This window comes from Plasmodium fragile (assembly GCF_000956335.1).
Source record: "Plasmodium fragile strain nilgiri unplaced genomic scaffold supercont1.18, whole genome shotgun sequence".
NCBI lineage: Eukaryota > Apicomplexa > Aconoidasida > Haemosporida > Plasmodiidae > Plasmodium > Plasmodium fragile.
The window spans coordinates 17,199-45,040 of NW_012192598.1; the positions used below are offsets into that span (position 1 = coordinate 17,199).

The 27,842-nt window shown below is 42.2% G+C and overlaps 10 protein-coding genes across 10 annotated transcripts in view; 6 read left to right on the top strand and 4 right to left on the bottom strand.

The window, feature by feature from the left end:
* The window catches only part of AK88_01937 (uncharacterized protein), a gene marked incomplete at both ends in the record, with an annotated part of 5,050 nt that extends 4,960 nt beyond the window's left edge, over window positions 1–90 (top strand). The window contains one exon of the mRNA XM_012479572.1: window positions 52–90. Within this exon, the coding sequence (XP_012334995.1) occupies window positions 52–90 (39 nt within the window). The remainder of the gene's footprint in view (window positions 1–51) is intronic.
* A 2,920-nt stretch (window positions 91–3,010) lies between these two features.
* Window positions 3,011–3,862, bottom strand: AK88_01938 (uncharacterized protein; the record flags this gene model as incomplete). The annotated part of the gene is made up of 2 exons (XM_012479573.1): window positions 3,011–3,138; window positions 3,232–3,862. The coding sequence occupies 2 exons, from the start codon at window positions 3,860–3,862 to the stop codon at window positions 3,011–3,013; spliced, it is 759 nt and encodes a 252-aa protein (XP_012334996.1).
* Window positions 3,863–4,951: 1,089 nt separating this feature from the next.
* AK88_01939 (uncharacterized protein) lies at window positions 4,952–8,872 on the top strand (the record flags this gene model as incomplete). The annotated part of the gene is made up of 3 exons (XM_012479574.1): window positions 4,952–4,970; window positions 5,579–6,348; window positions 8,024–8,872. 3 exons carry the CDS (start codon window positions 4,952–4,954, stop codon window positions 8,870–8,872), a joined length of 1,638 nt encoding a protein of 545 aa, XP_012334997.1.
* A 1,050-nt stretch (window positions 8,873–9,922) lies between these two features.
* On the bottom strand, window positions 9,923–11,100 carry AK88_01940 (uncharacterized protein; the record flags this gene model as incomplete). Its single annotated transcript, XM_012479575.1, has 2 exons — window positions 9,923–10,768; window positions 11,020–11,100. 2 exons carry the CDS (start codon window positions 11,098–11,100, stop codon window positions 9,923–9,925), a joined length of 927 nt encoding a protein of 308 aa, XP_012334998.1.
* Window positions 11,101–13,205: 2,105 nt separating this feature from the next.
* On the top strand, window positions 13,206–14,427 carry AK88_01941 (uncharacterized protein; the record flags this gene model as incomplete). Its single annotated transcript, XM_012479576.1, has 2 exons — window positions 13,206–13,271; window positions 13,447–14,427. The coding sequence occupies 2 exons, from the start codon at window positions 13,206–13,208 to the stop codon at window positions 14,425–14,427; spliced, it is 1,047 nt and encodes a 348-aa protein (XP_012334999.1).
* Window positions 14,428–15,063: 636 nt separating this feature from the next.
* AK88_01942 (uncharacterized protein) lies at window positions 15,064–16,128 on the bottom strand (the record flags this gene model as incomplete). Its single annotated transcript, XM_012479577.1, has 1 exon — window positions 15,064–16,128. The coding sequence occupies one exon, from the start codon at window positions 16,126–16,128 to the stop codon at window positions 15,064–15,066; it is 1,065 nt and encodes a 354-aa protein (XP_012335000.1).
* Window positions 16,129–18,843: 2,715 nt separating this feature from the next.
* Window positions 18,844–20,131, top strand: AK88_01943 (uncharacterized protein; the record flags this gene model as incomplete). The annotated part of the gene is made up of 4 exons (XM_012479578.1): window positions 18,844–18,909; window positions 19,078–19,425; window positions 19,577–19,647; window positions 19,678–20,131. 4 exons carry the CDS (start codon window positions 18,844–18,846, stop codon window positions 20,129–20,131), a joined length of 939 nt encoding a protein of 312 aa, XP_012335001.1.
* An 832-nt stretch (window positions 20,132–20,963) lies between these two features.
* On the bottom strand, window positions 20,964–23,347 carry AK88_01944 (uncharacterized protein; the record flags this gene model as incomplete). The annotated part of the gene is made up of 3 exons (XM_012479579.1): window positions 20,964–21,755; window positions 21,934–22,986; window positions 23,252–23,347. 3 exons carry the CDS (start codon window positions 23,345–23,347, stop codon window positions 20,964–20,966), a joined length of 1,941 nt encoding a protein of 646 aa, XP_012335002.1.
* Window positions 23,348–24,568: 1,221 nt separating this feature from the next.
* AK88_01945 (uncharacterized protein) lies at window positions 24,569–25,567 on the top strand (the record flags this gene model as incomplete). The annotated part of the gene is made up of 1 exon (XM_012479580.1): window positions 24,569–25,567. The coding sequence occupies one exon, from the start codon at window positions 24,569–24,571 to the stop codon at window positions 25,565–25,567; it is 999 nt and encodes a 332-aa protein (XP_012335003.1).
* An 840-nt stretch (window positions 25,568–26,407) lies between these two features.
* Window positions 26,408–27,442, top strand: AK88_01946 (uncharacterized protein; the record flags this gene model as incomplete). Its single annotated transcript, XM_012479581.1, has 2 exons — window positions 26,408–27,236; window positions 27,414–27,442. The coding sequence occupies 2 exons, from the start codon at window positions 26,408–26,410 to the stop codon at window positions 27,440–27,442; spliced, it is 858 nt and encodes a 285-aa protein (XP_012335004.1).
* Between the last annotated feature and the right edge of the window lie 400 nt (window positions 27,443–27,842).

The window sequence follows — 27,842 nt, forward strand, 5'->3', positions numbered from 1 at the left end:
AAAAAAAAAAAAAAAAAAAAAAAAAAAGCCCTGAATCCTAAATACTCTCAGCCCCCTAAACTTTTAAACATGCGAATATTAAACCCTTAGCCTTGAATCCGCAACCCGGAATGCTGAATACGGATGCCTGCACCTTACAATCCTAAAACAGTAAGCATTAAGTCCCGAACCTTAAATCCGTATTCCGCAAACCTTACAATCCCCGAAACATTACCATCCGGAAACCTTAAAATTCTGAAATCGTTCAATCCCGGAACGGCGCAATCATCGAAACTTAAGCCCTAAATCGTAAGGCCCCTAAAACCCCAAAATACAAAATGGCCCTACACTTATCTTTCATGTTGTATGCATGTTCCTCACACTCTAAATTAAATCCATTCACGCTTTGTCAAAAACAACAGGAGAAACACACGTATACAACGTTGTACACCATATTTATGCATTTCTTATTTATCACTGCGCGTAATAAATCTGAGAACGATATAAATGACGACCCCCAAAAATAATAACGGCCACGACACATGTATAATTATGCGAGTACGTGACAATAATAACCTCCCTAAACACTGATACAATATAACGTTGAGCCCGCGGCTCTACACGTAAACAAAAAAACTTTTCGCCCTTTTGGTATGTAAAACGGGCTATAATAGATTCTGTTCTGATTATTTTCTTCACCCTTACACCTAATTTAAAAAGAGAAAAGTGTTATCCCAGATATGGAATTTTGCTCTGCTGAATATACACTTTGCTCCCATTACACCGTTAACACAACGACATGATTAATGTAGCCGTGCTGCAATTGTGAAAAATGTTGACCCCTTTAGTCAACTTTTACGTCGTACAGCATGTATCCACAACTGGTTCTTATCCATTCCTTTCGCACGTTCCTCATGTTGTATTTGTAGCATTGTGCATAGGAATTCTTTCTTGAGTTCATATGTACATACTTAGGTAACAATAGTAAATCATGTACCAAATTGATTTTATCAATGTTCACTATTGGCCGATGAACAAATGTACTTCACGCATAATCTATACACCTAGATGTGGAAGAGAAAACAATTCTATAATTCATACATATAAACAACATATCGCCACTTCTACCATTTTCTAAAGCGAAAAGAAAGAAACAGAATGATATTACCTGTGAAGTTTTCTATATTGACTTTATCCCTGTGCTTACGGCAAATTGCTGACTGTGTATGGAACAAACAACTGTATTTTTTTGGGAGTTACCACATTTATTGTGATAAGCTCCTAACTCCTTCAACACAACTATAAACCTGCCGCCCATTTTTTTTTTCACGCTCTACATCCTTCTGTACATACACCATAAGACTCGTATATATTCCCCCTTTTTTTTGTACATTTTAGGCGAGTACACTAGGCCCATCATCAGGTAATGGCACAAGCCAATATCACACAGAAGATGGAACTACGGATGCAAGTACAGTTGGAACGCCCACCGTGCCATCGAGTGATGGAAAGGATGCGCACACACGGGGTCAACGTAATTTTTATGGTGGCCATGCGACGGGTATTCCCGTGAAGAACACGGTGTTGGAGGACATGCGGAGAAAATTAAAGTCCACGGACAACGTAAAGAAGCCGCTGCACAAATCGAAGTCATCGCAGGATATAACTGCAGGGAATAGTTGTAAAAGGGGCTTGAAGAAATTTCCACGTTGTAAAATGGGAAGGAAAGCATGGTCAATACTTATACTAATCGCTTCTGTTCTATATCCATTACTTGTGTCGCTTGCAGGAGCAAGCATGCAACTTACACAGTTAGTAGGACAACAAACACTCCTTTTTTCGGAATTCATGATTACATGTGGAAATCCCATACTGGTTGCAATTAGCTTTTCGTGCGTGATAGCAGCATTCTTCTGCTCCAAGACAGGGAAATGTTTACTGCATAAAATTTGGAAGAAGCAGCAAGCTCCCACAGAAACGGAAAAAAAAGAAGGAGAAGTAAATAAGGCATCCACCAAGCCGTAATTATTCCGCGTTGTACTGCATAAGGATCATAATATATTACACTTTTGCATACCTATTAGATTGATGTGTGTCATGATGTTGCATGTCCGCCCCTATGATGTGGCTTATTCTTCCTTTATAGCATGTATCCTATAGTTCCGTGATCTACATTATAATTTTTGTTCGTACATGTTTCCGAATATACATAGTTGTTCGTGTGTATGTTGTACTGTTTGTGCACATTATCAGTTGTTTATTTTTGTCATGGCTAGGCTACACATTTAAAAAAAAACAAAAAAAAGAAGAAGAAGTCTTTCTATATGTAACATATATATATATATATATATATATATATATATAGAGAGAGAGAGAGAGAGAGACAGAGAGAGAACAATTATTTCATATCCTGCACGTAACAAACATTACCTAATGATTATGAGGCATACATTATATAAAGGGTGTTTTTATAGTATGTAGGAAGTTCATTCCCTCTGTGTCTCCCTGTCCTTTGGTTTTTCTTTTTCGAACTTTGCAACAATTCTGGCGCTGCATTAACATCCCCCCTTTTGTTGGAACTATAGTTATGTACACGATAATAACAACATACCTTATGTAGAATATAGCATAAACGGATATAGGGATGCATGGGCCGTTACAGCGGCACGCACTAGGATAGCACCCTGAATGGGGAGAGAGCAGACACCCTTGTTTTTTTTAACTTCAAAGCTTCTGCAAGAGTTCATCCACATATAATCCCCGTAAATCCATAAATTCCGTACACTCTACATGTCACACTCGTCTACACAGTGACCGACGCGCACACACACACCTCGTCTACACTCGTCTACACTCACGTCCCCGCTACCGCTACCGATGACGTCGTGGTCGCTCATCGCTCAACCGAAGTGTAGCCCAGCGACGTGGGTCGTGCTGTTCCGCCACGTGCGCGTGTTGTGGCAGTTGCGTTGTTGTGGCGGTATCCATATGCGTACGGTCAGTATGCGGCCGCGTGTTCGTGTGCGGCCGCCTATTCGTGCTTTCTCCCATCGGTATTACCTATCGATTCCCCTGGTGGTGTTGCCGCCTCATTATCTGCTGGTTTTGACCCGTCCGCGGTTTTGGCGGTGCCACGTGCATTACCTGTATTACCGGTTTCTGACATGCCCGGTGGTGTTGATGTTGTTGTGGATGATGATGTTGCCTGTGTTTACCCCGGTGAGTGTGCGTTTTCATGTGGAGTTTTCGAACGGGAGTTCTTCGTTCTTTTGTTGTCCCTTGGCCACTCCCCCTCCTTCACTTTGTCTAATATGTTTTCTATTCCCTGCAGTCCGCCACCCTGCTCAAACACCTCCTTCAGTAAGTCCTTTCTGTCCTGTTCTGTCAGATCCTTCCCCTTATTGATGAATGTTTTCAGTTCTTCCTGATCCTGACTGTTCAATACTCCTGCAACAGGCACACTTCCTTGCCCTGAGTCTGCCCTGCGTTCACCTGTTTTTCCTTTAGATCCCCGACATACTCCTCCTGTGGCCGAAGCTGTTCCAGGTGAAATTCTTCCTGCATCTCTCAATTCTTCCATCCACTTTGCCATGGTTAAACCAACCAACTTGCTCCCAACCTTCAGGTCATTATAATTAATGTGTTCACATTTTTTACTATTATCGACGTCTTGGAACGACTCTCTCCACATGCTCATTGCCGTAGAAACAGCCTTCACAATTTCTATGTGCATGCAGTGCTTGCCAAAGTGTTCCACTATGGCCACATTCCCCAACATGCACCTGAGATAATCCTCAAGCACCTGTTCATGTTTGAATATCCTACTCTGTGCCCATTTCTCCCCGACCCAGTCAATTCTATCCATAAATAGAAAAACGTTCATGACCCTCTGGCAAACTTTCCTTTGCAGTGCAATAATGCCCGTGCGTGGTGCAGGATACATTTGCTCGCACATCGCCGCATGGAATGTGTGGTGCTGGTTCTATTTGTCCTTTAGGACTTCGAACAGTTGTCTGGTGTCGTGCCATATCATATCCTGCATTCCGATTAATCCATATATTCATATAAATACGTGACAGTTCTCTTAGTACTCGTTAACAGTGCCCACTTCTCCTACATGACATTACTCACTCAGCCAATACACGCTGCCCCCTTACATCAATAACACGGGCTATATACATGTATACATATACTGTACTCTTACATGTTTTCCTGAGTCCACTCACTTATATATACGCTGAATGGAATGAATTTGCACTTTCTCATATATAAAACGATTCACCTCTATTACAAATTCCTTCCCCCACATTATACTGACTGAACCATACAAAACCATCCATAAGCATATTCTATGGTTGGAATACTCTTCTGTTCACCCTATACGCGTTCCACAAAGAATAACTATGTTCTCCCCTCTTTCCTACTCTACATTAACTTACCCCATACTGTTCACCCTGGTACGCGTGCCTACGTTTTAAATATTCTGCTAGTGCATCTACGAACTCTGCAGTAGACATATTGTTCGACCCTTAGTTCTATACACTGCATTAACTCTGATAACAATAGTATACTGCCGCATAGTCTGCATCATTACTCATGGATGCTACTTCCGTTTAACTATACCTTCTTGCTCACACTCCTGCACAATTCCTCTTATATGGTATCTGTATGAAATACAACCCACCCTTAAATTGTAATTTATATACTTCCTCCTTCTTCATCACACAGGACTCATGCAGAAGAGCACGAGTGCAGGAGTGTACACTACACGAAAAAGTCCAACTATGTGGAAGGTCCTGAATAATATTAATGCCGGAAGAAATATTTAAACAATGTTTTCTGCACATACAGCGTACTAGAAAATTATTAATGCCATATATGTCCCAAGAAATATCCAATACCCTTATCTTCGATAGAATATATTCCACCCGTGTTCGGCATTAAAAATTGATGCAAAAAAAGAGAAAACAGAATGAAACAGGAAAAAAAAGGTATACTCGTGAATAGATAATAATATCACTGAAAAAAGAAAAAAAAAATAAACCTATACAAATGTGTTCCCAAATAGAAAAATTACATCCACCAGGGAAAATATACTCCATAATTAGTAGTTCATATACGACAAGGTCCTGCTGTGGCCTCCCTACCCACAAAGAACGTACACCAATGTCCTAACTTAATATTTCTGTCGAACACGGAGAAAAAGGAAGAAAGAAAATAAGGAAGAAAGAACAGATAGAAAAGAAAAAGGTAAGGAAAAAATAGAAAAAGTACTACTACGCTACCTACACACACAACGCGTCATGTATATAAACCCCGCCCCGCCCTTCTCCACTAAACGCCTTCACACACTGTCTCTGTGTGTGTGTTGTGTGGGTGCCAGAGATAGTCTTTTCCCGTGGTGGCACCTGCCACCCCCCGTTCGTCTCGTGCCCTATCCCTGCCTCGTCACCCTACCGCCGGTGAACCGTGTAGCCGACCGCCCGTGGCCAAGGGGCAACCGAGCATGGGACCAACCACAACCACGGTCAAACATGGCAGACCACCGCACAAAACTTCAGTTTCATCACATCCCCTACTTCTTCATTTGACATTATAGGTAAGGATGGTGCGAATGGTCCAGGCTCGTCAGGATCCCCATCTGCACCTACAGCAGCAGCACCGAAAGCATCAGAACCAGCAACAGGAGGACCAGCATCAGCACCTGAAGAGAAGAAGGACCAGGTGACACAGACGGAACCATCATCTGGGACTGTCCCCCGCGGTACCCCAGCGTCCCCAGAACCGACGCCTGAACAGACTACAGTCACTCCTAGTGGCAACACGCATGACCCCGGGTCCAAGGCACCCGACACTCAAAATGGAAACGACCTTCCCAAAGCCGACAGTAACGGAGAGGGTAATGATGACCCGCCTCCTCCCAATCCACCCAAACCAAAACCGAACCCGAATCCGGATCAGGTGGCCTCCGAACGCAGCTCCCCTGGTGGACATCTTGCGCATGGTGTTTCTGGTGGGGCAGGAAAAGGCGGAGGTGCAGGAGGTTCCGCATCCTCAGGACCTGGTTCCACTGGTCACCAAAACCCTGGTTCCTCCGGTACTGGAACCTCAGGAGGGACTCAACATACACAGAAAGATGGCCTCTCCTTGAATGATCCAGGCCCTAATGTACTTGGTAAAGTTGGAGGTGCCTTTGCAGCGGGAATACCACCATATACGACACACCCTAAAACCCCTGACGATAAAATAAACCTGTCTCCTACCCCGGATGTCCCCGACCTAACCGCCGACGTCCTTACCGCCACTACTCCCGTCCTCTTCTTCCTGTCCGCCGTCATCGTCGCCCTCCTTGGTTATTCCCTTTGGAAAGTAAGCGCACAATCTCACACGCAACACACAACGCACAAGCTCACACCACGCACAAATATAACCGAGTGGAAAAAGCACGAACAGTTATCGTTTGCTGCCACATTCCACCCTACCGCCGCCTTCCTTGCTCCCTGTCCACATCTTTGTTCTATTACGTACGGCTTCGCCGCCTACATACACAAGCCTGAAAACCCATAAAATCCCTATGTAGGCATATTCCTCTCCTGCATGTATAATCCATGCATTAGAGCAATTAAAATACTAGGGTACCCATGGGACTCATACGTTTCGACAACATACATCATTCCGTTAAACGCTCTCCCGCTGAGGACAAGTGCTACCTCATTATTTGTTGATGTAGTGCACAATGAACTACACCCTATATTATGCAAAAGGAAAGCATTAAACGCGCCAGGTCCACAAAACTTCCATTAAATCCGCAACGTAATGCGCATGCACGCCCACTTGTTTTTTTTTGTTTAACACGGCGAATGCGCAGTCTACCATACTATTGTTATTTGTGCACTGTTATATACATCATAATCCTTTTTTCCTTTACAATTATATGAAAACATTTGAAGAAACGGGAAACGATGGAACACTGCAAGATAAATCTCGTGCACAGGGAGAATGTTGGATTTAGAACGTGCTTCATCTCATAGAACAAGGGGGAAAAAAAAGATGGGTGAGCAACAAGTAAGACTAGATCCTACATTGCCCTGCTCCATATATATACAGAAGGAAGAAAATAGGCATATAATTTCATATGAAAAAACGAAAAAAAGTGAAAATAGGAATACAATACAAACAAACCCGACACTTGTGCATGTAAGAAAAAAAGAAAAAAAAAAAAAAAAAAAAACAGGGATAATAAGGTGCATACATGCAAAAAAAGGAAAAAAAAAAGAACATATAGGTCGCTGCATATTAGATCCACATGTGGAATAGGGAAAAAGGGAACAAAGGAAAACTAAAAAAATGAAAAAAAGAAAAAGAATAATCCTATAAATCTGCGCATATGCTAGAAAAAAAAAAGAAAAAAAATAATTGCATAATGAATACTTAACAAAAAACAAAAAATAAATGAATAGTGCGCATATAATTTGTGAAAAAAAGGTGAAAAAAGTAGTCACACAAATCATACATATATACCATAAAAAAGAAAAAAAACAAAGGAACAATTCAATCATCCTTGCGTATCGTAAAAAAGGAAGAAAAAAAAATAAGAAACAATCATTCATGTATATTTAAAGAAAAGGCTAGCAAACAATCATATAATCCTGGAATGCACAAAAAAAAGAATACCCACGTGGTGTCAACACAGCTACATATAAGAATAATCATATAATCCCCCTTCTTATAAATAAGAAAAAACTACATATAGTTCATAGGAACCTCCTTTTACTCTGAAATAAAAAGGAAGCAAACACAGCACAAAATGATGTTCCCTGTGAAACTGTCCATATTTGGCTTCATATTGTACTCCTTGCAATATCCCGAACGCGTACGACACTAGTGAACGCTTCCGTAGAATGTGGATTCTCATTTATGTTTATGACGTTATTCGTGCTCCCAACAATTGAAAAAACTTGTGCGTACTTGTCTTTTATCTGAATAATTGTGCATTGTATAACCCCCCAAATACATCTTTCCCGCTTTTTTTGTTATATGTTAGGTAAACGAACTGGGCTCATCATGGAACCACGTAACGGGCCAAGAGGACACCGTCGGTGTCAGGATGAGTAGAGTACTGACCGTTGAATTGGATATGCAAGCACCGCCACCAAATAATACATTACTCCTCACTCCTGGTAAGGGTCAACCTACAAAAGACGCATCGGATCAGAAGCCAGGAAAGTCTGGTAAACCAAAATCGAAGGTGGGTGAAGAAGGGTCGTTACCACCGTCCACACAGAATAATGTACAGAGTGAAAAAAAGGAAAACAAGCCACAAGGAACTGAAGTGAACAATGGAACGGATAACCAAACACCAGAACAGAATAAAGATCCCGTTAGTCCTAGTGCAAGCCCAGTGAAAACAAGTGCGACGGATGGGAAGTCGGGAAAACCAGATTCTAAGGTTGGGACAGAGGCGATATTAGTAGCCTCAAAAAATAAAGCACAAATTAAAGAAACGAGCGAGCAAGCTAGGGGACTTTGTAGTACACTAGCGCGAACTATATCTAGGAATAAATGGTGGATCCCCGCTACAGTGGCTGTTTTATTTATTTATATGTGGGCTTTGCATTACCGAAGGCTTTTTCCAGCTTCAAACAGCGCGGCAACCTGGGGGGCTCCTGCATTCCTTGGTGCAGTTGCAGGAAGCATAGCATTTATGCTTCTGATCATGTTAATTCGTTTCTACTACCGAAGGGGAAAAGCAAAAGTGCCAAAGAAAGCTCTAAAGGACAAAATTTCATCACAAGGAGAGAAGAAGCCCGAAGCACCTAATAAACCGGAAGTACCCGACAAGCAGGACGCACCTAAAAAGGTAGAAGAATCCGAGAAACCGAAAGCACTTTGAAACCAACGGTGCCTTCGTAATCGGAAATACCATCATAATTCTACTTTTGGTAAACAACCTCAATGTTATGGTATGATTCAACACATGTATGAGAGCGATATTTTTCTGTATTATATTCTGCACTATTTGTACGATAGAGTTAATCACATGTTTGTAACTTGCACGTTGTAGTTCCGTTTTACCTTATAATATTTTTTGTACACTTTTCCGAAAATATATATGGTTTGTATGAATATGTTGTACTTTTTGTTGATATAATCAGTTGTGCCTTGATGTTATGAGAGAAAAATATACGTTACAAATAAAAAAGTGTATGTCCTACTTCAATCCATATGTATATAATTCATAAGTATCTTGTGTCCCATATATAATGATTACCATGAGCCCAATATGTAATAGTAATTACTTTTATAATGTATAAAATGTGTTTGTATTTTTCTTCTAACTCAAACAATTTGTGATAAACGTGAGAAATGTCTTCGAAGTTATAATTATTTGCACTGTAACACTATCCTTCGTTAAGACATCGCCTTCCGTGACAGCCATTTCACGAGAACAACGTGTACATGCCCTCTGCTTTTTCCTGGCATCCCGTAAAGCTTCTCAATTGTTCTGTAATAAAGCATCCACATAAAATCCCCTTTCTGTATATCCATAAATTCCGTACACTCTACATGCATGCCCGCTCTACACTCGCCGCCGCCGCACACACACCTCGGCTCAAGCGAACGGTACGCTCATCTACACGCGTGTACGAGCCTCGTCGCTACGCATATGCGTTCGCTGCGGCACCGCTCAACGTCAGCGAAGTCGTTTGGTGTGCTCGCCGCTAATCCACGTTACGCTACCGCTATCGCCGTCGTGGCCGCCGCTGTGGTCGCGGCTCACACTACGTGAGGCAGCGAAGATGTGCCGCGCTGTGCTGTTGTGCTGTTGTCGCCGCGTGTGCGTTGTTGCTGCCCGCGTGCGTGTGTGTTGTTGTTGGCGGCATCCGTATGCGCAGTCGTATGGGCCGTATTCGGCCGTATATGGGTAGCGACCGTGTGTACACTATGCGTAGTGGTATTGCCCGTATGAGTAGAACGCTGCTCCTGTACTGTTCTTACCATTCGCTTCCTGCTGCTCATCGTCATCATCGTCCGACTCTGGCGCAGCGGAGCTCTCTGCACTTATGTCTCCTGCTGCTATCGCTTCTTCCTTCACTTCCTTTTTAATTTTCCTCAATACCTTCCTCATTGCTGTCTGTAAATTCCCCTCAATGTCCTTTATTTTCTGCAAAGTGTCCTCATCTACTTGATCTGTTGCAGCATGCTTGCTTCCTGTAGTTTTTGGCACTGCAAGACGACAATTCTTGCCGAAGCTACCTCTGTTTAATTTTAGTTTTATGTCTACATTTCTGTTCAACCACTCCTTCACTGCATGTTGCATGCTCCACTCACCCACTTGTAGGTGCACTGCGGAATTTTGCACACAGTCGCCGGAATATACTAAATTCGTACTCGATGAGGATACGTCCCCCATTTGTCGCATTGAATACCATGCGTAGAATGTGCCCCATGTACTCGCACATGCGGACTCGTTCAACAAGTGCATGAACATGTGCACGATTGTACACCTAATAAAATTCCTCAATTGCCTGTTTCCGCCAGTAGCATCTTCCATATCCGTGCCTGATCCTATACTCCAGCCATTCAGGAAATACAACGCTTTAGTCATAAGTCTGCATATAATTCTGTCACCCATGTTTGTAACTACGTAGGTTATGTTAGTCGGTTGGCCCGGGCGCTGCCATGCAGTGTTCTTGCAATTCACAGAATATGCCTCGTCCAGTTCTTGGTCTTTCAAATGTTGTATAAACTTGTCCAGTTGTGCCTCTATATCCTTCCATAAACTTTTCTGCAATTGGAGTAATGCGGGGGCAAGTACATATATGTCATTTTCTTGTGTTCACGGAAGATACTCACTGGACTCGCCCGTATGCTACATGCTGTACCTCGTATGTTATCCTCACATCGGGCATATGCTTTCCCGTTCAAGTAACGTGAACATATGTATGATGCAAACTGAGTACCCTGCCTGTCGTGCACGTATACACATGTATATGTGTAGGCGCCTGCTCTCTCCATTTTTCCCTCACAATAAATTACCATATATCCTTGTGGATCCCCCACTAGACCTCTTTTTATAACGTAGTCTGCTAATAAAGCCCCTAACGTCGCATACGTCATATTGTCATTAGGATGAAGCAATAGATTGCAAAGGAATGAAACAATTATCTCTCAGATAACGGCTTGAATATAATATCGGCACAATATTCTATTACTTATTATTCAGATTCATAGGGAATGGAACATGTGTTCCAGTATAGGGTGCCTGCGGAAACATGTCCCATGAACAAACTAAGCCCTATCTGAATGTAATCACACACCCTATAAAGCGTGGGATTTGGAAGTAGGAAAAAAAGAAATCAAACAAGGGAAAAAAGAAAAAAAAAAAAAAAAAAAGGAAAAAAAAAAAAAAAAAAAAAAAAAAGGAAAAAAAATATAAAAAACACTACTCACTGTCATGAATATACCCCCTCCCCCCTTTTCTACACCGGTCTCCACTAAATGCCTTCACACACACGTTGTCTCTGTGTGCGTACACTAAACCCCGTGTACACTAAACCGCAGTAATAACAACAACATCAATTTCTGCTGCCGTCGTTGCCGCCGTCGTGGCTGCCGTCCGTCCCGGTGCTACCTGGTTGAATCGTTTACTCGAACGCCGTAATTGAACCGTTGTACTGGGCTACGTCGTCGAATCGTTGTTACCCTGGGGCGCGTTGGTCGACGCGTTGTGCTCGGAGAGACAATCCTCCTCGTTCTTACACTTGGCCGCGTTAATCGAACAATCCGTGTACGAGGACGTGGTGACGGCTAGCAGCACAATAGCAGGGATGCGAGAGGGCACAAAGCGCACGGAGGAGAGGAACAAAAAGAAAACAATGCAAGGAGAGGGTAGAATGAAACAAAGCAAAAGGCAACGAACAGTACACGAACAGTAGGCAGGAGCAGTGTTCTTGTGCGATGTCGCATGCAGAAAAGAACAAACAAAAAGAATCCTTTAAATGTTGCAACTCTTAAACTGGCGGACTGAGAATCCTTGAGCCCCTGAATCATAAAACCGGAGTCCGCAACGTGACAATCCTAAAAACTACATATCTGAACTTCAAAGCACACGGTATCCTATATTGCTAAAGCTTAAACCGACGTATAATAGGGTACTGAACCATGAAACCGTACTGCAACCTACGATCTTGCAACATACAACCGTACTGCCACCTGCGGATCTTGCACCATAAAACCATACTGCAACCTACGATCCTGAACCATAAAACCCTAATAAAACCTAGAAACCTAAACCCGGGGCCCTCAACAACTCTGTAGGAAGAACCCGTAACCCTAACCCTTAAGTATTGGCCCTTCAAATCTACACGCTAAATCCTAAATATTGAACTGTCAAGTTCGCGACAATATCCAATTATCCTACGCTTATTTTTCATTTTGTATGCATATTACTTACACTCTTAATTGAATCCGTTCACATGTCGTCAACAAAGATAAAGATATACATACACAAACAATTCTAAACTATATTCTCATATTTATAATTTATCATTACATGATAAATCTGCGCACGACATACATAAACACCCATGAATGTCGACTATGATACATATATAATCTTTCTCATATATAAACTAAAATAATAACCCCTTAAGCACTGATGCACTGTATGAAAAATGCTGAACCTACAACGTAACTACTTGGGAAAATTTTCCGTTGTTCTACTTTATACAAATGCGCTAATTCCTTGTTTAAATTATTACCCTATCATTATATCCATAATAAAATAGCAACATGATCGTGCATATATAGAAGTTTTGATTTTTGTCAAAAGTACATAATTTCCATTTCACCGGACCCTCAAAAGTGCAATATTATTAAAAACAGTGTACCATATGTGTACACCATACCAAGCATTTTAATTAATTTTAAATCATATAACATGTAATAAATGCATTTTTGTTCATTATTTTGGATTATCACAATCTTCGTACTGTATATTCTTGTGCATACAAATTCTTCACTTATATAATATAAACACCTAGATTAGAAAAACTTAAATCTCATATACAAATGTTTCAAGTAGCATTTCCCGTGAACAACAAAAAAAAAAGGAAAAAATAACCGTATAATTCGCACACATATATATAAAAAAAAAAAGATATAATGTCATTCTTAATCTTTCTCTTCGCTAAAAGCAATAATAAAAAGAAAAAAGCAAAAAAATGATACCTTTCCCGAAATTTTTAATACTGAGCTTGGTAGCGTACATCTCGCAAGATCCTTACTACGTAAGATAATACCTACAGCATCCCCTAAAAAAACCTTGTGCTTATTCCGATTAGCCTCTTTTTTCTGTGTTGTTAAAAATAAAAAATTTCTATTCCTTTCTTTATTTTATCTACATACATGTGCATGGCATAACCCCCCAAATACATCTTTCCCGCTTTTTTTGTTATATGTTAGGTAAATGAATGCGGCACATCATGGAACCATACAACTGGCGGAAGTAGCAACCCCAGGGACAGGATTAGTAGATTATTAACGGCTAAATTGGATATGCAAAAACCAAAGCCAACTAAAGTTCATGCTAAACCTGGTAACGGTGCACCTAAGGAAACCGTGCCACCAGGAAACAACCCTGGTAAACCAGGTTCTAAGGTTCCATCAGAAAAACCGATGCCACCGTCCTCACAAGATAAGGCACCAAGTGAAAAAAAAGAAAGCAAGCCAAAAGGAACTGAAGTGAAGAATGGAACGGATAAGAAAACACCAGAACAAAGTCAATCTCCGGTCAGTCGTAGTGGAGGTTTTCTTAAGAACACCGCTTTAGGAAAATTGTTTAAAAAACAAGATCCTACGGTTGGATCAGATGGACCATTAGCTGCCTCACAGAATAATGAACAAGGCGAAAAAGCTACGAACAAGTCCGCAGGACTCCCGAGTGTACCGGCACGTACGGTAGTTAAGAATAAAAGGTGGATATTCTTCGGTGTGTCCAATTCTGCTTTTAATACAGCAGTGGGTTGCTTGTACTTCGTATCATCTCTTGAAAAATCTTTGCTTACCATATTTATTTCTGCATATAGCGGAAGCATAATTGTTGTGCTCTTGATTCTGTTATACCTGTGTATTCACGGAATACAAAGGTCCAGAAAGTCGACAAAAAAATTGATTGGCAATACTAGCCCAGAAAAACAGAAAAAGCTGGAAGTACCCGGGAATGCAGAAGTACCCAAGAAAGTAGAAGCACCTAAGACACCGGAAGTAGCTGAGAAGACGGAAGCACCAAAGAAACCGGAAGCACCTAACAAACCGGAAGCACCTAACAAACCGGAAGCAACAAAGAAACCGGAAGCACCTAACAAACCGGAAGCAACAAAGAAACCGGAAGCACCGGGGAAACTGAAATTACCTTGGTCACAGAAATTACGCAAAAAACCATAACTATGTGCCGTATTCTATTTCTCGTAGATGATGTTGACGTTATGATATCTTATTCATCTATGTACAGCATCGACCTTTTTATGATGTTGTATGTTTGCCCCTATGATGTGGCTTATTTTTCCTTTATAGCATGCATCCTATAGTTCCGCTTTCTATATTATAATGTTCCTTGCGCTCTTACCAATATACATGGTTTGTGTTTATATTTTATTATTTGTTCATATGATCAAGTATTTATTTATATTATGGGTGAGGAACCAATTTTAGAAGAAAAAAGGGAAAAGTCTCTCCATATTGCACATATATAAGGAACAATTATTTCATATCTTACATGTAACAAGCATTACATGATGTTTACACGAATATATTATATGACGGATGGTTTTATCTTATGTAGGGCGTTCCTTCCCTGTGTCTCGTTATTTTTTTCTTTTAACACTTCATAACCTTATGGCGCTGAATTAATATCCCGTTTCCTACACTATAATTATGTACACGATAATAACAACATACATTATGTAGAATATACCATAAACAACGACAGCGATAGCTGGGGGATTACACCGGCATCGTTCTATAACAGCCTCCCCCTGGGAACGAGGACAATGTGCACACTCTTCCTGTTCTTCCGCCTTCTCAAATGTGCCGTAACAGATTGTCCACGCAAATAATTCCCTTCTCCTGAAAACTGCTGTCGACCGCGCATTCTTCGATTACGGAAGCAAGCAGTAGAATCCGCAACGCGCGCATGCGCCGCGTCGTCCTCGTTACTACAATGTTCGTTGATCCCGCCGTCTTCGTGTTCTCCGGTGTCGTTCTTACCGGTGTTTTCCCCTTGGCCGCATTTGGGTTCGCCGCTACTGGTTTGGCGGGTGCTGGTTTGGCCGGGGCGGGTTGCTCACGTACGGGCTTCGCATCTACTTTCTTCCGTACGTCTGCAACCCCTTTTTTTATTTTATCCCCTATTTCACACGCTGTGTCTAATTCTCGACTCTCCTGGACTATGTTCCAAAAACGTTGAGTGCTGTGAAGTAAATCTACCTCAATTAAATCCATCACTTGGTCTTCATCCTTATATTGATCCTTCCCTTTCCCTTTATCGCAGCTTCCCTTATGTTGCTTTTCCTCTTCTTTATGTTCCTTAACCTCCCACGCACATTTTCCCGATCTGCCTCGTGCAATCGTTCTCCCTCTTTGCGCATAGTCTTCGGTCCATTTCGCTAAACGACTCTCTATGTTTGCCCCGATATTCCCGGATCCGAATATTAAACTTTCATATTTCCTCCCTTCGCATACTCCAGCCTGAATTTCGTTCTTTAATATTCCGTCCGCACCTCGGTTCAACTCATTGGAAACGTCCTTTATTACTGTTACATGATCATTGTTCCCTCCATACAGTTTGGTCAGAGCTTCCCGCGCTAATATACACTTTAAATACTCACGAAAATCTTTCTCCCTTCCCCCCCTCATGTGTCTTTTTGTCCAAGTCAAGTTCTTAATATTATACCCTTTCATATATAAAATTAAGCTTACAATTTCCCCACACCTACTTCTGCATATAGTATCGTCCGAACCGTAATATATATACCCACAAATAGTACTATTCCAAATTCCATTTTGGCCAATTATCTTCGTTAACTCACCGAAGATGTTATCAACCTGCTTGGATAATCTATCCTGCAGGTGGAATAATTTACACATGTTTTTTTCCTTTGGTGCTGTCAGTGTATTATACTGATGCATATTTCCCATCTAATGCTGATACTCTCCGTGTACCCAACCTATGTTCATATCATTAGCTCTAATTTATGATACCTATAGGGACGTTTCACCTTCTTATAAATTACTACGCCTATGTATATATATAGTGTCCTCAAGTGCCACATGTCTCTCTCTAAGTCTATGGTTGACTGAACTTACCAAATAATCCTGCGGAGTCTTCTTTCTCCCTCTGTACAATACAAAATACGTCCATGCATCTATAAAATCTCTCTGTGCTTTCCTCCAATCCACAGCCATATTGAACACGTTATTATTCCCCTTTTTAAAAAAAAAAGTACAACAACAACAACAACTACTACTACACACCGCTCATTAATCACAACAACAAAAAAAAAAAATATACACATACACCCCGTCTTCATCACCCCGTCTTCGTCACCCCGTCTTCGTCACCCCGTCTGCGTCACCCCGTCTTCGTCACCCCGTTCTCCGTCAAACGCCGTCTCCGTCCACGCCGCTGCGTCAACGCGTCTTCCGTCAAGGTGTCTCCGTCAACGCCTCTCCGTCAACGCCTCTTCCGTCAACGCATGCTCTGTCAACGCTTCTCCGTCAACGATTCTGGAAGTCGTGATAAATGCACAACAACTACTTATTTTCTTGCGCCGTCCTGCCGTCCTCGTTGCCTCTGTAGAAGAAGGAAAGGAAAAACAAAAGTAGTACACTACACTACCGTGCACACACAACGCGTCATGAATATACACCCCCTCCCCCCTTTCTATACCGGTCTCCACTGAACGCCTTCACACACTGTCTCTGTGTGCGTACACCTCAAAACCGCAGTATAACAACAACATCAATGCTTCTTCCGTCGTTGCGGCCGTCGTTGCCGCCTTCCTGCGCTCGCTCTGCCTCCCACACATAATATGTGTGTTCCTTCTCCGTCTCCCGCCGGCTCTCTGCTCCCGCGTTGGATTCTTCCCTCGAAACCCTTCGACCCCAAGGATCTCATCCCCTACACCCCCGCGATCATCCCCGCGGTTGTTGGTATTGGGGTCATTGCGTTCTTCCTATGGAAGGTAAGTACAGCCACAACGAACATACTACAAGGGATACCGAGTGGAAAATGGAAGCACAACCGTTGCCATGCGCCATCCACTGTTCCGTCCCATGCTCCCAAAAGGAACGCGCACCAACTTTACACTATTTGGACTACTCGACAAAGAAAACAGAAAAAAACAGAAAAAAAGAAGCTTACTAGAGATGTGCGTCCCGAAATTCGAGCACGCGTATAGTTGCGGAAAAAAAGGATGGGATGGTGCGACACTATATTAGATACTTGGGTACACAGAGGGTAAAGTGCACATAAATGTCATGGTATACAGTATTGGATTCGTATGTATATACACATGTAATTAAACACATTTGTTAAATTTCAAAACAAAAAAAGAAAAAAAAATAAGCCCTAAAAACTTAAGCCCCCCAAAAACTTCTTAACCTGCGAACCTTACCCCCACAAAATCTTATATCCGCAACCGGGAATACTGAATACGCATTCCTGAACCTTACAATCCTTAAACAGTAAGCCTTAAACCGCGAATCTTAAATTCGTATTCAGCAACCTCGCAAATCATGGAACCTTACAATTCTCAGAGCTTACAATCCCGAAACGTCACAATCCTGAAACCTTGCAATACGGAAACCATACAATCCAGCAAACCTTGCAATCCACAAAACCTTACAATCCAGGAAACCTTACAATCCTGAAACTTTGCAATCCTGAAACTTCAAAATCATGAACTCCGCAATAATAAAATCTTATGCCCTAAATCCTAAATTCTGAGCCCTAAACCTTATAATACAATTTCACCATACTTATCCTTTATTTATATATGCTCCTTACACTCTTAATTAAATCCATTCACACTTTTTCAAAAAGGAGATCGAGATGCGGGTATACACGCACAAGAACGTGGTGAAACTCCTTTTATGCATTTATTATTTATCACTACGCGTAATAAATCTCAGAACGATATAAATGACGACCCCTATAAATAATAAACGGCCACGACACATGTATACTTATGCCAATAGGCCATAGTAAGAATCCCTCTAAACACTGATACAATGTAACTTTCAGCCCGCAGCTCTACACCGCAAAAAATGTTTTGTCGCCGTTCTTATATGTAAAAGGGGTATACTTTATTCTGTTGTTACTAACTTCCTCACCCTTATACCTAATTTAAAATAGTAAAGTGTTATTCCAGATATGGAATTTTGCTCTCGTGCATATGCTCTTTGCTCCCATTACGCCGTTAACACGGCGACATGAGTGATGAGCCCGTATTGAATTTGTGAAAAATGTTGACCCCTTTGAGTAATATTGCATCATATAATATGTACCAAAAATGGGTTCTTCACTGTGTTCTTCCGTAGTTCCTTCATCCCTTATATTAGGGTGCAGGTGAATCATTTATGCAAATCATATTTATATATTTAGGTAAGAATAGTAAACCTCGTACAAAATTGATTTTATCAATGTTGACCATTCGCCAATGAAAAGAAGTGTTACTCGCAGAATCTATACACATAGATGTGGAAGAAGAGAAAAAAATAGTTCCATAATTCATACATATAAACACGCAACATATCGCCACTTCAAGCATTTTCTACACGGAAGGAAAAAAGAGGAACACAATGATGTTGCTTGTGAAATTTTCTATATTTATTTGTGCCCTGTGTTTTGGGCAAATTGCTGACGCTGTATGATAAGAACAACTGCATCCTGCGTGTTTTCACGTTTATTATGATAAGCTCGTATCTTTTTCATAATTGCGATAAACCTTCCGCCTATTTATGGTCACGTTGTATATCATTCTATATACACCACAACACTCGCACATATTCCCCCTTTTCTTTCATTTATGTTAGGCAAATACACTAGGCACATCCTTGGCCAATGGAACAAGCCAATATAACACTACGGATGCCAGTACAACCGTGTCATTGAGTGATGGAACGGATGTAGGAACACGGGGCAAACGTAATTTTTACGATGTTCAGTCTACGAGTAGTCCCGTGCAGAACACGGTGTTTGGTAACGTGTGCAAGGGACTGAAGTCCAAGATGCAGGCGAATCGATCAAGGCAGACGAAGAATAAGCCGCAGGGTGGAACTGCGAAGAACAAGCTGAAGGAATGTTGTCAGAAATGGACACGTTGTAAAATGGGAAGAAGAGCATGGTTTAAGCTTATATTAGTACTCTCAGTGTTGTATCCAGTACTTGTTTTGTGCGCAATAGTAGGCGCGGTGGTTTCGGCTATTAGTCCTTCATTGATGGTTGTGGTTACTTTTTACATAGTCGCATTTCTCCTACTGATTTCAGTCATGTATTCCTGCTTGCTAGTATGTTTCTGCCGCTCCAAAACAGGGAAATGTTTATTTGATAAATTTTGGAAGAAGGAGGAAGCTCCCACAGAAACAGAAAAAAACGAACGAGAAGTAAATATGAAACCGGAAGCACCCGAGAAGCAGGACACCGAAACAGGCAGAAGAATCGGAGAAGCAGGAAGTACCTAAGAAACAGGAAGCGCCTAAGAAACCGGAAGCACCTAAGAATCCGGAAGTATCTAAGACACAGGAAGGAACTAAGAAGCAGGAAGCACCGGGGAAACCAGAAGTGCCAAAGAAATCGGAAGCACCAACGAAACCGGAAGTACCAAATAAATCAGAAATACCTCAAAAGCCGAAAACACCTGAGAAGCAGGAAGCCTCTGGCAAATCAGATGCACCAAAGAAACCAGAAATACCTAAAAAAACGGAGGTACCTGGAAAAACAGAAATACCTAAGAAACCGGAAGTACTCGTGAAACCGGAATCATCTGCAAAATCAGAAGTACCTAAGAAAGCAGACGTACTTACGAAACCGAAAGCACCTGGGAAACTAAAACTACCATGGAAACTTAAATTACCGAGGAAAGCATAAGTAACTGTCGTGTTCTACTTCTTGTAGACTATTTCGACGTCATAATTTGTTATTCGTCTATGTAATGGATCGACCTTTTTATGATGTTGTATGTTCGCCCCTATGATGTGGTCTATTTTTCCTTTATAGTATTTATTTTATAGTTCCGTGTTCTACATTATAATTTTTGTTTGTGCTCTTACCAATATACATCGTTTGTGTTTATGTTTTATTATTTGTTCATATGATCAAGTATTTATTGATATTGTGGGCGAGAAACCCATTTTAAGAAGAAAAAAGGGGAAAAGTCTCCCCACATTGCACACATATAAGGAACATTTATATCATATGTTACATGTAACAAATATCACATTATGATTACCCAGCATACATTATATAGCGGGTGCTTTTATATTATGTGGAAAGTTCCTTCCGTGTATCTCCGTGTTCTTTGTTTTTTCTTTTTTCGCACTATTCAACAATTCTGGCTCTGCATGAATATCCCCCCGTTTTCGCACTATAGTTATGTGCACGATAATAACAACACACGTTATGTAGAATATAGCATAAACGGATATAGGGATGCAGGGCCCCCTACAACATAATTTACAGGGACAACACTTCTCACGACAACAACATATACACGGCATCCTTTTTCCTGGTTTTTCACTTTTTTGGCAGCAAATTATCCACATATAATTCCTTATATCCATAAAATCTACAATTCATGGACACTGCATACTCGTCGTCGCTCAGCGCTCAACCGAAGTGGGGCAGCGAAGAGGAAGCGCTGTGCTCGGCTCAACGAGGGGGTGCTGTTTCCCCGCGCGTGCTCATTGACATCCGTACGAACCTATATGGGCCAGGCGTATTCGGTCGTATATTCGTATTCGGGCGTAGTCGTATACTTACTATTGATATTCTTACCTGTCCGTTCGTTAATTTCCCTTTGTCCTTCTTCCTTTGCTTTTTCAAACACCTTCTTCGCTCCTTCTCTTATTTCCTTCTGTGCTTGCTTCATGTTCTGAATTCCAGGTTGTGTCAAAATTTTACTGATATCTCTCTCTCCTTCTTTTGCGTTCTCCTGAATATACTTTTCCCAATACTGCTCACAGGGCCAATCGCGCTCCATTTTTTGTATTTCTTCCATTATTCCGGCATTATACAATAACCATTCTGCTATCTTCCAATTTATTGCTGTTATGTTCCTTGTATGACCTACATATCCACACATTGTGCACGTTCCGTCCATTACAGGGCCTTGCAGCGCTCCATGTCCACTTTGCCCTTGGCTTTGCATATTCTTGAATGTTTGCCAAGCATACTCTGTACCTCTTGTAAACGGAGTCTTACGTTCACAATACTTGGTTTTCAATAAGTGCCCCAAAACATGGGCCACTTCACATCTTAACCTGTTGACGTCCTCATTGTGTCCCGGCTGGTTTGCAAACCACAAGGCTCCCGACATGATTCTACACCGCATCATATCGGGCACCCTCTGTGCCTTATAGTATGTAACGTCGTTCATATCATTCCAAGATTTATTGTCACAGTTGGCACCAAGTGCGTCAAAGTTATCAGTATTGTCCCTCAAATGTGCAATAAACTCCTCCAACACCTTCTTCACGGGTTCCCAATCTTTTTCCTAAATGTTGCACATGCAAATAAAAAAATATGCGTGTAAACACTTCACTTCCATGCTACCCGTCGGATGCGTCGATACCTGCACATATGCATGTAACTTTATGAATAAATTATCGTTGCCTTCTATTCCTATGTCTTTCCCTTTATTCCTGTTCCTTTCTCTCTTTACGCTAACTTACAGTATACTGATGCCCCACGTAGATTGCCCTGGGCTTCCACTCCGATATTTTCTTCCCCAGGCACTCCTCCCGTTCGGTCTTCGCCCTCATCGTCGTTGACGTCGTTCCCGATGACGTCGTCTCCTTCGTTGCCACCGGTTTCGCCGCTACTGGTTTGGCTGGTGCTGGTTTGGCTGGTGCAGGCTTGGCAACCTTTGCACCGGGTCCGTCGGAGGGGGGCTTCCCTTGTGGTGCCTTGCCGCTGTCAGCGGCTTCATCCCGCGCCTTCGCTTGTGTCGTCACTTGCTTCACGGTGTCCTCTACCTTCTCCTTAATCTTTTGCTCTATGTCACATATCCCCGCCGATCCCTTACTTTTCTTGATATTCGCTAACAGCGTGCGCACTCGCCCCGTAGGATCAACGTTAATCCATTCCATTATGTTCCTCGTTTCCGCATCCTCGTTCACGTCCCCCCCTTGCCTCGTACCACATTCCCGTGTAGTGCTCTGTTCCTCTTTCTCAGCATCCAGCGCTGTATCCTGCCATGCACATTTTCCTGACGCTCGATACCGCCGCCCTACATTTAGTGGCGCCCAATGTTTACTCAATTCCTCCAATCGACTCTGTATGCCTTTTCCCGTACTCCCAGATTGGAATATTACTTTCCCAAAATTGATGTTCTCGCATGCTGCACGTTCAAACTTCTGGCCTGACGTTTCTTCTCCCGTTTCCAATGTGTCCGAAATTTCCTTTATAATATTCCTATGGTCTGTATTCCTTCCATACAGTCTCAAAAGAACCTCAGTCGCTACTGTGCATTTTAAATATTCCTTAAATGTGGCCTCCCTGTTTTTCTGTATGCTCCGTCTCTGCCACTGATTCTGTCCCTTCTTGTACTCATACCCTCTCATGTATAGCACAATATTCGCAATTTCTCGACACCTGCTTATGCATGCGCCTTCCCCTTCTCTGTGATATATACTTCCACAGAAGCCAGTGATCAGACCACTGGGATGGCCAATTTTCTTGATTAAGTCGCTGAGGATTTTATCAACCTGCTGGAATAGTACTTTCTACAGGGGAAACAATTAATACATACATGTATACTTCCTACTTCTCGCTCCTTCTGAATTCTATTACACCTACGTATATATCTACATGATTACCTGTACTCCGTGCGCATTCTACCATTGTACCTAAATACATCACTCATTTCCCACAATACGCCCACCTGAACAATTTATGCACACACATAAGTTTCCATTGTACACGTACATACATTTCACGCAAAGAGCAATATTCCCTCCTTCCTGCGACTTCCAGCACTATTGCTCTTACCAAATATTCGTCTGCGTTCGTTCTGTTTCGCTTCCATAGAAAACTCTCCCATGCTGTTACAAAATTTGCTATTTCCGTGTCATAAGGCGTAGTCATATTGAACACATTTTATTCCCCTTCTTAAAAAAAAAGTACGACTACTTCTACTACTACTACTACTTCCGCTGATGAACAACAACAAAAAAAAAAATATATACACACCCCATCTCCGTCAACGCTTGTTCGTCACGTTTCTGGAAGTCGTGATATAAATACACAACAACTACTTCTTTTCTTCCGCATTCCGCCGTCCTCGTAAGAATTGTCTCGAGTGTAAGAAGGATTCGACGACGTAGCCGAGTGTAAGACGGAGGAGGATTGTCTCTCGGAGCAAACGAGGCCGGGTAAAGCACATTGTCGCCGAGTGTAAGACGGATTCGACGAAGGATTGTCCGAGTGTAAGAAGGAGGAGGATTGTCTCTCCGAGCAAACGCGGCCGGGTAAACACGATTGTCCGAGTGTAAGACACATTCGACGAAGGATTGTCTCCGAGTGTAAGAAGGAGGAGGATTATCTCCGAGTAAAGTGGTTCCGTGTGAGGGGTTCGAGCACGGAACACATATTATGTGTGGGAGGGCGAACGAGAGAAGGAAGGCAGCAACGACGGCAGAAGAATTGATGTTGTTGTCGCTACTGCGGTTTGGTTGTGTACGCACACAGAGACAGTGTGTGAACGCGTTTAGTGGAGACCGGTGTAGAAAGGGGGAGAGGGGGTGTATTCATGACGCGTTGTGTAGTGTTTTTTATATTTTTTTTCCTTTCTTTCTTTTCCTTTTCCTATATTCATTTTTCCATTATTACGCATATATAAGTTCTACATGATTTAATATTACTGGATGATTGGGATTGAACTGGGAGGCATAGAAATTGCAGTTTTTGTTCTGTATACATTTCTAAGGTTGAGTGCTAACGGAGGCATTACGAATAAGTAGTATAGGAAGAATATAGGAATCAGGAGTAGATGGTTCATGTCGTTCACATGGAAGATTAAGGCAACAGTTTAGAATGTAACATTGTAACTTACCTGGGAGCACACACAACATGGGGGCTAAGGAGTTCACGGCTTTACTGGCGGAGTACACTAAGAGGCGGCGAATTGGGGCCGATGAGGCAGCTGGTAAAAGTGATTTCAGCGTAAGTTTTTATGAGTGAAGAATAGGCACATTCGGCATACATAAATAGATATGTGAGCTTGTTGACAATGTTACGTTACGTGAGATGTATATATATGACTGTCGCTGATTATTAGTATTATTAATGTTTAATTGGCCAGGAAGCATGAATATACGACGTAGTATCATTCAGAGGACAGGGGACAACGTAAGTGGGATGAAGGACATTTCAGTATACACATGGGTCCATATATGTGAATTTCTATTACTGCAGGATAAAATTTGGGCAGACATAAGGGTATTGTTCGGAGCTCTAAAGAATAATTATCATACCAGGGATCAAAGTACTAAAGCGATGTGTCGCATGGCATACCCGTCTACAGTGCCACACGCACACGTCCACAGGTTACTGTGCCAACGCGTTATGCACATTTTTCTATTTATGGATGGAATAGATTATATAAGTCAGGGAAAGTGGGAAAAGACACATATATTTAAGAATGAGGAGAGGCTAGAAGAATATCTTAGATGTATGCTAGGGAATGTTGCTCTATTACAGCTGTACGGGGAGAACTGTGAACACATGGCAGTTGTAGAAAAAGTATCCAACAGTATGGATACGTTAAGGCGAGCGTTTAGCCATGTGGATATTAGTAAAAAATGCGCAGGTCTGAATTATGATAGCATGAAAATCGGAACAAAATTTGTAGGATTAACCATGGGAGGATGGATGGAACAACTCAAGGGAACGGGGAATGTAGGAAGTATAAAAAGTGACAAACGAGTACAAATATGTAAGAAGAAGGAAAGAACAGAAAGAATAGACGCTAATGAAGAAGGAGTTAGAAAAAGGGACAACATACCAATTGTGACAATGTCCAAGGATAAGAGTGTGGACGAAGTGAAGCAATTAATTATGAAAGGAAAGGATATGACGGATGAAGTGAAGAAAAAAATAATTGAAACAGTGAGAGATAGCACCAATCCGGAGAAAATGATGGAGGAAATATTAGAGAGAGTGCAAAACTGTAGTGCTCAGGGTGACGAATGCGTACAAAGCGCATTAGAGCACGTCAAAACATCTGTCAAACCAGCGCGAGACACACCGGTAGCACCGGGAGCCGCGGCAACACCGCCAGCGGCACCGACGGGTAAGGACCGATGAGAGAAAGCACGAATAGGCGGCCGCACACGAACACGCGGCCGCATACTGCCGAACATGGACGTCTCCGCCAACAACAACAACACGCACACGGCAGCCACGACGGCGACAACGACGGTAGCACGAAGAAGGACGCATTGATGTTGTTGTTATACTGCGGTTTTGCGGTGTACGGGGTTTAGTGTACGCACACAGAGAGACAGTGTGTGTGACAGGCGTTTAGTGCAGACCGGTGTAGAAAGGGGGGCGGGGGTATTCATGACGCGCGTTGCGTGTGTAGGGTAGTGTAGTAGTAGTTTTTTTGTTTCATTTTTCTCTTCATTTTTGTACTCCTTTTTTATTCTGTGCATATTATTCTCTCCTAAACAATATCCGAATAGTGCACACAGTTTGTGTACTGTGCACTTCTGTATTGTGCATTTTCCTTATATAAATTATATGTGTGCACGGCTTCCCCCCATTTATAGAGTAATAAGCATATTGATGAGGCCGCAGTGTGTATAGCATCAGGGCGGAATATGTATAATGTGCACAATATTCTCAGAGAGCACTAGTATCCTGTATTATGCGACGTAGGGCACCATGGCAGAGCACTTAGTAAATGTAATGGTCCCCTGGGCACGGGCACGGGGAATATGGCAACAGGATTCATTTAATGTAAGTATTAACTTAAAACAAGGGATTGAACGACACAAAGAAGACGGGCGGCGGCAACTAGTGTTGGTACATATATATGCGCTAACACATACGGAACGGCAGGTAGAGTCCTATAGAGTTTACATATTGTTATATATTAATCATTTTCTCTATGTATGTATTTCGTAGCGTGCACTATGGGCAGATATGGAAAATGTATTAAAGGATTTTGTGGATAATATGGAAAAGATAGAAGAGAATATTGATGCGTATGCCACAAGCTGTGGGGATGAAGGTTGGACGCGTAGAGGAGACACGCATAAGGGCAAAACATATCGCGGGCACACAGTTGCGGACGTCATGAAATGCAGACTGATGCTTGGAGCATTATTTTTCATAGCTGGGTGGAAATCTAATAAGCAGCCGGATACGCACGAATCGAAGAACGATACGGACATGAAGGCTATTATGAGGTGCATGGTAGCAACTGTTTTTGCGTATATATTGGCTGCAATACCGTGTGGCCACGAGTGGCTAGGGCCAGATTGGGCATGGGAAATCATGAGAGGCATGGGAAAACCAGGTGGGGTGGACACTTCAATTTCAGATGGAAAATGTAGACTGGATGAGTACACTGATACAAAGGTGGGAACACGGGATTTGCAGAGCGCCATACAAAAATGGTTAAAAAAAAGTAAAACGCTACGTAATCGTATGCAGGCAATAGAGGAGAACCCGAAATGCGAAATAAAATGGGAAATGTACAAGAAAAGTTTGGCAAACAGCGGAGAAGGTGCAGATCTTTCCAGTATATTTCAGCAGGACGAGATGAACACCTTAGTGAAAGAGCAGGTACAAGAAATGTTTACGAAAATTAGGAACACAGTAAGAAAAACGGTGGACCCGGCACGAAGTAAAACAGGCAGCTCCGGAGCCGTCGGGGATAGTGATGTTGACTCTGAGCACGAGGACGACGACGAGCACCAGAACGCGCAAGAGGACATGACGGAAAGGACACCATCAAAGGACACGTCAGGTAAGGACCGATGGGAGAAAGCACGAATGCGCGACCCGATACGGCCAAATACGGATGGAACGCCTGCTACGTACCGATACGCATATGGATGCACGGCCACAACAACACGCACACGCGGGAAGAACCGCGACCGCGAAACAACGCACGGCACAAAAGCGGTGTACTTCGATGCCCCAGTTCGGTTGAGCGATAAGCGGCTACCGTAGAATTGCCGAGCGGCGAGCGTACCGTTCAGCGGTAGCCGCGGTGACGATGGCGGCGGCTAGTGTAGACTCGTGTGGAGTGTACGCAATTTATGGATATAAGGGGATTATATGTGGATAGTTTATTACAGAAGCTTTATAGAAGCCAGGAAAAAGGAACAGGTGGTGTGTATGTCGTTCCCGTGACAAACGCTGTCACTATAGATGGTGTTGTAACGGGTCATGCATCACTATGGGCCTTTGAACTATGTTCTACATAGCGTGTGTTGTTATTATCGTGTACAATATTATAGTGCCAAAAAAGGGGGATATTAATGCAGCGCCAGAAATTTTGGAAGTGTTAGGAAAAAAAAAAAAAGAAGAATGTTACATTTTATAAAAATACTTGCTACATGTTGTATGC